General features: G+C 34.5%; 1 protein-coding gene across 2 annotated transcripts in view; it reads left to right on the top strand.

Moving 5' to 3' along the window:
• Positions 1-12869, top strand: part of FSIP2 (fibrous sheath interacting protein 2) — an 86425-nt gene that overhangs the window by 22477 nt on the left and 51079 nt on the right. The window contains exons 9-12 of one of the 2 annotated variants that reach the window (XM_070581637.1): positions 479-568; positions 8302-8414; positions 9246-9288; positions 10757-10863. In XM_070581637.1, coding sequence (XP_070437738.1) covers positions 479-568; positions 8302-8414; positions 9246-9288; positions 10757-10863 — 353 coding nt within the window. The remainder of the gene's footprint in view (positions 1-478; positions 569-8301; positions 8415-9245; positions 9289-10756; positions 10864-12869) is intronic. The other variant, XM_070581638.1, reaches the window with a different exon arrangement.

Raw genomic sequence — 12869 nt, forward strand, 5'->3', positions numbered from 1 at the left:
GAATATCTATTTCATAATTGAAATTGAATTATACCTCTATAGTAATGTTGTCATCTTCCACCAAGTAGACAGCGTCCAGAGGGAGAGAGAGCATGAGAGATGAAGGGAATATTAGGTGAATCTGCTCCAGTGGGAGACTATCCTGAGTAATTCTTTCATCACCATTATTAAAAATAAATGTTTTCTGGGGCCAACCCAGTGGCATAGTGGCTAAGTTCGCACACTTGGCTTCAGTGGCCTGGGGTTCGCCAGTTCAGATCCTGGGTGCAGACCTATACACTGCGGCTCATCAAGCCATGCTGTGGTGGCATCCCACATCGAGGAACTAGAAAGACCTACGACTGGCATATACAGCTATGTACTGGGGATCTGGGGAAAGGAAAAAAAAGGAAGATTGGCAACAAATCTTAGCTCAGGGCCAATCTTCCTCACAAAAAAAGGATACCTTAAAAAAAGTGTTTTCTTATATTTCTTTTAGCTTCTTCTCCAAAGAAGAAAAAGAAGTTTTCTGAAGATGTAAAGTTAGTTTACTCTGTTAGTGATCAGAAAGCAAATAAAGGAGGATACGGTAATTGAATATTGTCATAAGAAATACTAAATAGTAATTTGGGGAAAGACTGAGTTTGGAAGGCTTTTTTTGCTTAAATGCAGATAAATCCCCTGTTCTCTGTTATCAGATGACTGATTTAGAGTGATACATGTACAACAATGATACAACCTCTATTGCTTTCAGAATTTGATCTCTAGTTACTGATTTAGTGTTTTGAACTTAACAGTATATCATCATTTTAGAAAAATTAAATGAAGGGTCTATTGCTGTTAGAAGAACATTACATGAAACCTAACTAATTCCAAAATAATTTTTATAAGGTTCAAAATGACTTTAGAAAACTCTAAAGTGGGTCAGCAATTAAGTACATTAACGCCAGAGCTACTGTGAACCCTATTGAAATATCAGTTTCTTTATTGTTTATCTCACACTATGTTACTTAACCTGTTATCTGTTGGAGCTCACTAGCGTAGACCAAGAACTCAAATGACAGCAAAAGACTCCTCCAAATAATACACTATCAATAGTATAAGACTATTCAAAACCAAACAATATAAATTTCTTCCCACTATTAAATTTCCAGGGAAAAATTAAAGTGTGAAAGTGAAACCCTTTGTCCTATCAATTAAAATCCAAAGGAAAAAAGTCCAAAATCTTTCCTCCCTGAGTATGTAATTTGATTAGTTTCATCAAGACCCAGAACCCTGGGGAGAGACAGAGTTGCCTTAACCGAGGCTGTCGTCCACTCTCAGGACCACTCAGGTTGAGTTAATTCAACTCTAAGCTTTATGGGTCCCATTTTTAAAGTCCAAAGATTTTTTATAACACACCAAAGAGTTATTACAATACACACAATTATGACAACACCAGCCCCACATCTATTAAATGTAGACAATAAAAACTAAATTCTCAGTCTCTAAAGTAGTTATCTCATGCAGAGTGATTTTCTAAAACTAGTGTTTAATGCAGCCCAGCCTGGTCTTACTGTTGTCAAAAAATCTCAGTGGTGTTAGAGGAAAGGATGGTGGACAAAAAATATTGTTTTCAGCCTCACCAGGCTACCAGTCTATCTGTGACAATTGTCCAGGGATCAAACCTATAAATTTAATTAAGCACAGGTGGGAGACATATTCCATCAAAAGATGAAACTATATTGATAACATATCTGGGGGTGGGATCTGTCTATATCTACTCTCTACTCTAAGAGAGTGGCATGTGAGTCATTCTTTTTTGTCAATTTTAGGAATATACAGTAGTGACAAGTTGCTATGTATTATTAGAACTGCCCGTCTTTCCCATTCACCGTAATTAAACCTTCTTAGTTTCCATTTCATCATTGAACCCTGAGTATGAGCTTTGTACAGTGTCACAGCCTTTACACTCTTATGGGCAGTTTGCCTCACATTTTGTAGCGGGCAACTCTCCAAGCAGAGTTCAGAGCTCTGAATTCCCTATTGTCCAGCTTCTGATCTTGTGTTTCTATTATTCATTCTCAAAAAAAGATCCTGAGGCATTTATTTTGGTTTTTAAATTACCCTAAAGCAAAATGGATTTTTTTTACAATTGCATGAATTTTAACGCATGTATAGATTTGTATGACCTCTACCACAATCGCATAAGAACAGTTCCAAGATTCCAGAAATTTCCTTTTGTAGTCACAACTTCCTCCCTCCCACTAATAACAGCAGGTAACCACTAATAACAGCAGGTAACCACTAATGTGTTCTCCATCACTATAGTTCTTTTTCCTTTGGAGAATGTCTTATAAATGGAATTATATGGTATTTGACCTTTTGATAATCCAGCATAATGCCTTAAAAATTCATTCAAGTTATTGCATGTAGCAGTAATTTACTCTTTTTCATTGCTGAGTAGTATCCCATTGTATGTATGCACCAGAGTTTGTTTATGCATTCACCAGTTGAAGCAAATTTGGGTTGTTTCCAGGTTCTGGTGATTATGAATAGAAAGATTAGATGTATTCACATTCAGCTTTTTATGCGAACAAGGGATTGTTGGGTCATATGGTTAAGTGTATGTTTAAGTTTATTAAAAAATGCCCAAGTGTTTCCCAGAGTGGCTGTAACATTTTGCATTCCTATCTGTAGTGCATGAGAGATCCATTTGCTATACATCCTTGCAACCATTGGTATTATCAGTAATTTTTGTTTTAGTCATTCTGATAGATGTAGTGGTATCTCACCATGGTTTTCATTTGAATTTCCCTGATGGCTAATGATGATGAAGATCTTTTCATATGCTGTTTGCCTTTTTTAAATCCTGCTTAGTGGAGTATCTGTTGAAGACTTTTGCTCTTTTTTTGTTTTGTTTGCTAAGGCAGATTTGCTCTGAGTTAACATCTGTTGCCAATCTTCCTCTTTTTGTATGTGAGCTGTTGCCACAGCATGGCCACTGACAGATGAGTGGTGTAGGTCCACGCCCAGGAACCAAACCGGGGCTGTGGAAGCAGAGCATACCAAACTGAGCTACTAGGCCACTGGGGCTGACCCCTAGACTTTTGCTCAATTTTTAATTGGGTAGTTTTCTTACTGTTGAGTTTCATGGACTTGTCTATATATTCTGAATAGTAGTCTTTTTCAGAGATGTGATTTGCAAATCTTTTATCTTGGTCTGTGACTTGCCTTTTCATTTTCTGTTCCATTGATTTATCTATATGTTTATCCCTTTGCCAGTACTGCACTGTCTTGATTATTGTAGCTTTTTATTGTCTTAAAATCAGGTAGTATGATTCTACCAACTTTATTTTTCTTCAGAATTTTTATGGCTACCTTAATTCATTTGTCTCTTCCATATAAATTTTATAATTAGCTTGTCTACAAAAATATGCTGGGATTTTTGAATGAAGTACATTAAATCAATCTATAGATTAATTTAAGGAAAAAAGAAATCTTTACCATACACAGGGTCTTCCAATCCATAAATATGACATCTTCTCTATTAGGTTAGATGGGCCTTGCTTTCTTTCATAAGTGTTTTGTAGTTTTCAGCATAGAGATCTTGTATATGTTGTGTTATATTGATACATAAGAACTTCATTTTTTTGGAAATTTGGTTTCCAATTGTCCATGGCTGTTTTTTTTTACTTAGTGATTGTTTCACAATCAACTATGAATAAATGTTTTACCTCTTTAAGTGGATGTGGGAACTTTGCCACTATATGTGTCTCCTTATTCCCCTCCCCTTTGTTGTAATTGTCTTGTGTATTACATCTACATACGTCAAACATCCACTCAGGCAATGTAATGAGTTTTATTTTAAGTAACTTAATAGGGGAAGCATAGTCTATTATATTTACTCATATAGTTACCATTTTGGTTACCCTTTAGTTCCTGCTGTCCCAGGTTTCCTTCTGGTATCATTTTTCTTCAGTCTAAGGAATCTCCCTTAGTATCTCTTTTAGAACAGATTTTCTGGTACTGAGTTATTATAGTTTCCTTTATCTAAGGATGCCTTTATTTTACCTTTGTTCCTGAATGATACCATTTTCACTTGATAGAGACTTGTAAGTTGACAGTTTTTTCCCCCAGAACTTTAAAACTGTTGTTCCACTTCATTGTGTTCTCCATGGTTCTGATGAGATATCTGAAATATTCGAATTGCTGACCCTCTGTAAGTAATGTGACATTTTTCTCTGGTTGTTAAGATTTTGGGAGGGGGATATGTTTTAGAAATTTGATTATGATATGTCTTGGTGTGGATTTGTTTTTGTCATTTTTCTCTTCCTTTAGTGTTCACTGAGTTTCTTTAAACTTTTAAGTTTATATCTTTTGCCAAATTTCCCTTAAGCAGACCTCCTTCCCTCACAAAGGGAACTAGTACCCAAACCCGTTGATTATCATAACCATTATTTTTAAAACATATTTACTACATGAATGTGTATCTTTAAACCACATATAGACATATACATATATATATACCATTATTAAGTTATTTTAATGTAATTGATATGATACTGTATCTAGTCTTATGTGCTTTGCTTTTTACACTCAGCATTATGTTTCAAAACTTTCATCTATCTGTTACCTGGCATTTTACTTCATTTCATTACTGATCCTATCCCAATGTGCGAATATATCACAATTTATACATCAGTTTTTCTGCTGTATTTATTTCAACAATATTGCACTGAACATTCTTGTATATATATATATCTCCTGGCAATCATGGACAGGATATTATCTAGGGATTATGGGCCTAGATTTGGGATTTCTGGGTAATGTTTCCTCTTCTGAGAAATTATCTTTTCAAATCTTTTGTACATTTTCCTAGTAGGGTTGTTTTTCTTTTTTCTTATGGATTTGAAAGATTTTTTAGTCAGAGTAGACACTCATCTATTATATACACGTGTATGGCATAGCAAATATCTTCTTCCAATTTGTGATTTGTTTCTATTCTCTCTTTTTATCTTTTGATGTACAGAAGTTCTTAATTCAAGGTAATACAATTTTACATTTTTTTCTTCATGGTTTATACATTTTGTTACTTTTTATTTGAGGTCCATTCATATGAGTTCTCTTCGATGTGGCAAAGACATTAATCTTTTGTCTTATTTGTGGAAAATATTTCCACAGCTTTGTTAATGACTTTTATAGGTTTTCTCAAACATAAAAAAAACCCTGCAGAATCCTTTGTGCCTATCCTTCAACTTCAACAATATCTCATGGCCAATTTTGTTTTGTCTATACCCTCAACCTCTCCCTGCTGCCATATTGTTTTAAAGCACATCCCACACATAATATGATTTCATCTATCAATATGTATTAAAAGGATTATTTTTAATGCATAACAATACCATTATCACATTGCACAAATTAATAATTCCTTAATGTAGTCAAATATTTAATCACTATTCAACTTTCCAATAATCTCAAAAATGTCACAAAAATATTTTCATGTTAGTTTGAATCTACACTGACATACGTTGCAACAGTTTATATCTTTTAAGTCTCTTTTAATCTATAGGTTCTTCTTCCATGTATCCCTCTGCCTCCTCTCCTGATTTTTTGAATTATAGTTTATTTGTTGGAGAAACAGTTGCTTGTCCTGTAGAGTTCCTAACAGACTGGGCTTTTGCTGATTGCATCTATATAGTGTAATTATGTATGTCATTTTTTTCTGCATTTCCTGTAAAGTATTAGTTAGATCTAAACACTTTTAGTTTCAATTTCTTTAGCAAGACTGATTCCTAGGTGGTGATGTGTCTTTCCATCAGGAGGTATATAATATCTTGTTGTCTTTCTCTTTGTGATGTTAGCAGTCATTTATGTTCAAGGCCTAGATCCATAAATTAATTGGGGTTGCCAAACTGGAATATTTTAATTCTATCATTCCTTCTTCATAGATTAGGTAGAATACTTCTATAAAAAGAAACTTCCCCTCAACTACACTTGGTTACGTTGTGGTACAGGATACTTAGGAAAAGCAGACTCATGCTCAACATTTTACCATCATTTATCAATTTTCGAAGTCATAAATTGTTTCAATAGCATCCTCCAACAGTGAGCAATTACTTTTGTTTTGTGTCATTATGGATTCACGGACTTCAATAAATTTGATGTGTTTCAATACATTGCTGTTATTGTGTTTATTAATGCTGAAATTATGACAGTTCTGGCCAGTGGTAACCCCTTCATGATAACTCATGAGTTCTTTGTGATGTAACCCTAGCAGTTATTGATAGTTTCCTTGCTATTTTGGAAGACACGATTATCTAAGCCTATCTTGTACACATTTCAATTGCTTCAACACCATTGAGTTTCATTGGCATCTTTGAAAAGATAAAGTTATCATGTATAGATGGACCTATTTCTGGACATTCTCTTGTTTTTTGATCTATGTGTCTGTCCCTATCTGAATACAGTATTCTCTTAATTACTGTAGCTTTATAATGTCTTGAAATTTGGAAGTTTTAATTCTTCAACATTTGTTGTTTTTCTGGGTTGACTTGATTATTCTAGGGCCTTTGCATTTCCATAGAAATTTTAGAATTAGCTTTCCAATTTCTACAACATAGTCTGCTGAGATTTTATTTGGCTTCACTTTTCATTTCTTTTTCTTGCTGGCTAGAACCTCCCAGACAGTGTTGAACAAAATGGTGATTGTGTACATCCTAAGCTTGTTCCAAAACTTAAGGGAAAGTGATTAATATAAGTTAGAATATTAGCTTTAGAAACTTGAAGGCAGCTTTTATCAGAGGAAGGACATACTGTCATATTCCTAATTTACCAAGAGGTTTTATCATGGATGGATGTTGACTTTTAGCACATTCCCTCCTGCATCTTTGAGATAATCATCTAAATTTTCTCCTGTTTTTTCTTAATTTAATGAATTATTTTGACTTATTTTGATTGTTAAACCAACTCTGCATTCTTGGGATAAACCTCACCTGATTACTATGCATTATCTTTATTATATATTGTTAGATTCGATTTATTTTATTTATAATTTATGCATCTTTTTCCATGGGGGATATTGACTGAGGTTTTCTTTTCTTGTAACATTTTGTAATGATTTTGGTATCAGAGTGATCCTGGGATCAGGATGAGTTGGGAGAGGAGTTCACTCCTCTTCAATTTTCTGGAAGAGTTTGTGTAGAATTAGTGTAATTTCTTGCTTAGATATTTAGTGTAATTCAGAAGTGAAGTCATTTGAGACTGCAGTTTTCCTTGTGGAAATGTTTTCAACTACATATTCAGTTTTCTTAATAGATATCAGTTTCTTCATGTTATCTGTTTATTTATGAAGGAGATTTGGTGGTTTGTGTTTTTCAAGGAATTTGTCCCTTGTGTATTAGATTTTAAATTTATTGCCACATATTTTTTATAATATTCCTTTATTATTATTTTTAGTATTATGTGTAGACTCTGTTGTGCTGTTATCTCTAATTTTCCTGATGCTAGAAATTTGTGTCTTCTCTTTTTCCTGATCAGTCTGTCTTATCACTTCTATTGAACTTCTCCAAGAGTTGCATATTAGTTTCATTATTTCCTCTCTTGTTTTTCTATCCATTTGATTTTCACTTGATCTTTACTGTTTACTTTCTTCTGCTTACTAAGTGTTGACAAGGATGTGGAAGAACTGAAACTCTGATGTAGTGCTGAATGGTATGTAAAATGGTACAACCACTTTGGAAAACAGTTCGCATCTCTCAAAACTTAAACATATACCTACCATATGACCTTGTCATTCCACTACTAGGAACTTAACCCAACGGAAAGTAAGAAATATGTCCACACAAAGACTTTTGCATGAAAGTTTATAAATGTTTCTTTGTAAGAGGCCAAAACGAAACAACTCAACAGGTGAGTGGATAAAAAAATTGTGACATATCCATACAGTGGAATACTTCTCAGAAATAAAAAGGAACAAATTATTAAAATATGTCACAACATTATATTGAATGAAAGAAGCCAGGCAAAAAAAGAGTACATATGCAGTTATTCCATTTACATAAAATTCTGGGAAATTCAAACTAATCTTGTGTGAGAGATGCAGAGCAGTGTTGACAGGGGTTGGGAGGAGAGAAATGGATAGATTACAAAGGTAGATGAGAAAACTTAGGGGTATTGCAAATCATATTTTGATTACAGTGATGGTTTCACAGATGTAGATATATTTTTAAATTGATAAAACCATTCAATTTAAATAAGTAGTTTATTGTACTTCAATTATAGTTCAATAAGTTGTCAAAAACAAAATAACTATAGTGTTGCTCTTTCATTTACTTTTAGAACCTGCAGCAAATGCCATTTATGGATCCCTAAGTAATTCAAAGAATGTGGTCAAAATTTCAGCTTCAAATTTTTGTCAGCCATATGTACAAGATAATGGTACTGAACAAAAGGTATGAAAGTATGTCTCAGACTTTTGTTTGGTGATTATTAATTTATCTGGATAACTTTCACTTCTGTGACTTATCTCCTCCACTAGAATGGTACTGATTGGTTAGGGACGTTAGGGTCTATTCAGGAGACCTGATTCCTTTCTCTGAAAGTGTTGAGTTACCTTTGTGCTAAATTTACTATGTAATTTAGCGGAAACTAATCCAAACAAACATTTAGCAATTATAATGATAATAATAGCTAGTATCTATTGAGCATCTACTGGTGGCCAAGCCCTGTGCTAAGCCAGAAGGAAGGGAAAATGAGGAAGCTGGGTCACACAGGATACAAAGATGAATAAGACATAATCACTCCTCTTGAGGAATCATTGTCTAGTGGGACAGACACAGAAAAATGCTATTACAATAAAATGAGAGCTTGGGATGAAAAATTTTATTTTGAGTCTAAGCAGTGTGTTCCTCAAGCATTAGATTGGATTAGAATGGGTTGGGTTATATTTACCTGAAACAAATTGAATGACTTTAAACTTTTTAAAACTAATCGTTGAATTGATTACCATGCCTTTATGCAAAATATGGAATACTAGAAGAGAAACAACTTTGTACATTGCCACATATTGAACTCAGTTTTGAACTAGTTAAATCTGAGACCTCTGTGGAAGGTATCTTAGGAGGTTGGTAATACGTATTGTCCCTGAGACAATTTTCATGTGAGAGAGAGGGTATAAAGGGGAAAAAAGTCTGCATTAATTTGGTTGATTGATAGAAGGCAAAATCTCTTTCAGAGGTACAGTTACTAATGACTATTTTTCTCTTTAACATTGTACCGTATAGAAAGATGGAGTGGTAACTAAAAAGTCAAGTCTTGATGATAGAGGTAAGAAAATGAAAAATAATCTTAATTGTTCTGTTATTTGTTAAGTACATAATTGTTATAATAATATAGTTTTTCAAGTTATTTGTTTTACCTGATTGTAGAAAACATGGTTAGTTTGGAAAATAAAGCATGGTATAAAACTGTTTGTGAACATAGATATTATAATTAGCCCCTATAGTTGAGTGGTTGATTGACGAGTATGGCTTTTGAAATCTGCAAAGTGTAGAAAAGTTAGTTTCCCTGCTGTGGCTGTTTATAGTCATAGGTAGAGCAAGTTACTTACATACTGTGGTTCAGTATGTTACAGTACAGAGAACTGTCCCCAGGAAGGTCCCCATACTCCACTGCCATCAATTTCCCACAAACAATATGTCCTATTTCCCATCTTAACCTTGAGTGGAATATACATTAGCTAAGGTTTTCTGTGCCTTGTTAGATTTCTGGAGGTCAATAAAAATACTTCCATGCACATCTTACATATACACACAAAAAATACTAGACACCCCCATCCAGTGGCCAGTGACCACCTTAAATTCAATACAAAATCAAATTCATCATCTTCCCGATCCTTCTGTTTTTACCCAGGTGTAAAACCTGAGTTATCTTTGACTCTTCTTCTTTCTCCTATTTTGCATCCCAAAGTTGCCACTTTCTTTCTAATCTACCTCCTTAATTTATCTTGCCCTCTCTTCTTTTCCATTCTCACAGCTCCTGCCCTTGTTTCCTCCATCCTTGACTATTTTAGTAACGTTCCTCCAATCTCTTTTTTCCTCTTTTTTAAGATTGGCCCTGAGCTAACATCTGTTGCCAAGCTTCCTCATTTTTTTTTTCTTTTCTTTTTTTTTTTTTGCTTGAGGAAGATTGTCATTGAGCTAACATCTGGGCCAATCTTCCTCTATTTCATTTGGGATGCCACCACTGCGTGGTTTGACAAGCTCTGCTAGGTCTGCGGCTGGGATCCAAACCTGCGAACTCTGGGCTCCCAAAGCAGAGCATGTGAACGTAACCACCATATCACTGGGCCAGCCCCTTCTTTTTCCTCTTTTCAGTCCATGATACATTTTGTGTGAAAGCAGTCTTCCTAAAACAATAGCTTTGGTTATTCCCCTGTTCAAGTCATGAGGGTTTTTTGTTGTGGAGTGAATGAAATGCACACAGTTAATTCTGGCAGTGGTCTGTGGTTAGTTACAGGGATTAATCTGGCATAATATTAAATAAGTTAGGATCAGAGATTAAGGGTCACAGACTTGTCCCTAAGGGCAATGGTGAACCACTGGAAATTTGTAGGCAGTGAACATCAGAAAAGGTCATGTTATTCTTGGAGATGCTTCCTTTAAATCCTTGATCGTGGTAACCCAGTGATTGTGGCAACTCAGCAGAGGAACACTGGATCAATCTATTCGTTAACATTCACCCTTGTTCCAGCAATATTATCTTCTCACATTTAAAAGTATCTTTCTTTCTCTAGGAGCTATGTACATCTCAGCTCGAGATTCAATTATTTCAGCTCAAACTTCGCCCACAAGAAATTTTCACAGACCTTCCCAATCTTATTTGGATCCTCCAAAAGATGAGGTATATACTATTTCTTTTGTCCCTAATGCATACAGAATGAATCGTATGATCATAATCTGTGTAAAAAAATTTCATTCATAAAGTGACCATACTGAATAGCTTTATCCCCTGAAATTAATCATACCATAATAAAATTTTAATAAGCCTAAGACAGTTTTCCTAAATATAGGCTACAACATGATAGTTCATAGTACGTCTGCCCCCTTCAGAGGGAGTATCAAATTGTGCTTCTTTGATTGGGCTTTGACTAGTACTGATGAATTGTTCAGAGGCAGCCATTGGAAAGTTACTAGCAAAGATTCAGGGTATGGCTTCTGGATGTGACATAGATTTTTTTCTCTGTGGGTTGCCAACTTGTTATCATAGGAGTCAAAAGCACATCTTTCATTCCATTAGTAGCACAGTGTTAACTGGTTCAACTGTAATAAACAGTTGACATGGTTTAAAAGAGATTTAAATAAACTGGGAATTTACTGAATTCTTTCCAAATGAATTCTACTTGATTAGAGTGGAAGTGGCATCATTTTCCATGTTCTCTAATGCATAATAATTGATAGACTACATTATGCATAACTCCTAAAATTAATGTTTACCATAATATGCTTCTCTGTAGTTGTTTTATTATAAGTAAACATTTTACAGTTCAGTGTTCTACTTTGTCAATATCCATATTAAGTATGCTAAGAGTCAGAAAAAGAAATTTAACAACTTTGACATTTAAGGTCCTCATATTGCCCAGCAGATTTCAAAGACTTTTGTATTTTACTAAAAAACAAAACAAAAAACTCCTTTAAAAACAGTGTCTAAATTTTATTATTGACCTTTTTTGGGTAATGTATGTATTATTAAATTTGCCATCCATATAGATCTCAAATGAGTATCAAATGTCCACAAGTATCTGATCTATTATAAGAAATAGCATGAGCATTTTATTATGATAAGTATTCCATCCTGTTTCCAACATGTTGTACACAGCCTACCATTGTCAGAAAATGTATTCCTGGTGGCCTGTATTCAGCTCCCTGACCTGGGGAAAAAAGAAGTTTGTTGCACTGGATTTACCTCCCTGAGCAGGTTGAGTTCTTGGACAAGTCTAGAGAGCCACATCCCTGTGTATTCAAAGAACCTGTTCTCTGCATTCCTGCTCTACTTAAACTTTTCTCCTACTGTTAGTTTTGTTAAAAAACACACCTATTCTTCTGTCCCATTGAGTTGATTAACGTCCTTACTAATTAGTGCACTCCACAGATACTTAATTTTAGGATACTAGTGAATATTATTGTACAGAAGAAAGTTAATATAACAGGCTCAAGACTGCTGCCTTTAGAAGGGCCTGCTTGACAGGTTGGCATTTTGCTAGTGTTTGAGAAGTTGCCTTTTCTAACATTCCCTAACTCATATGGACATTTCCCTAACTGAATGGGTGGTATACTCTACCTAGACTTTGCAAACAATATGATTTTTGCTAAACATCTGATTTCCTTTCGAGAGGCTGGAATTTTAGTATGCACCGAGAGAGTGTGTCTTCATGACCAGCCTTCAGTGAAAATCTTGAGTGCTGAGTTTCTAATGGATTTCCCTAGGCAGAAACCTGGCACACATGTTAATGCATTTTTTTGTTGTTGGAAAAAAGAGCATGCACCAGTGTGTCTTCTTACAGGACAGAGAGAGCATAAGGAAGACTGTGCATGGATTTTTCCAGATTCAGCCTGTATCTTTTCCCCTTACTTATCCTATAGTGTATATATCCTTTTACTGTGGTAAATCTTAAATGTGAGTACAGTTATATTCTGAGTCTTGTGAGTCTTAGCAAATCACCAAATGTGTGGGTGATCTTGTGTAACTCCTATGATACAATATGAATTTTTGAATTCTGTAAATAATAGATGTAATATAAACATCACAAAATATGTGCCTTTCTTACAAATTGACATATAAGAGAAGTTCTCAAAATCTTAAATTTCTGTATTTTGAGTATATAAATAATAGTTGATGTTCAACTGCTG

The sequence above is a fragment of the Equus przewalskii genome, chromosome 17 (genome assembly GCF_037783145.1).
Source record: "Equus przewalskii isolate Varuska chromosome 17, EquPr2, whole genome shotgun sequence".
Classification (NCBI taxonomy): Eukaryota; Metazoa; Chordata; class Mammalia; order Perissodactyla; family Equidae; genus Equus; species Equus przewalskii.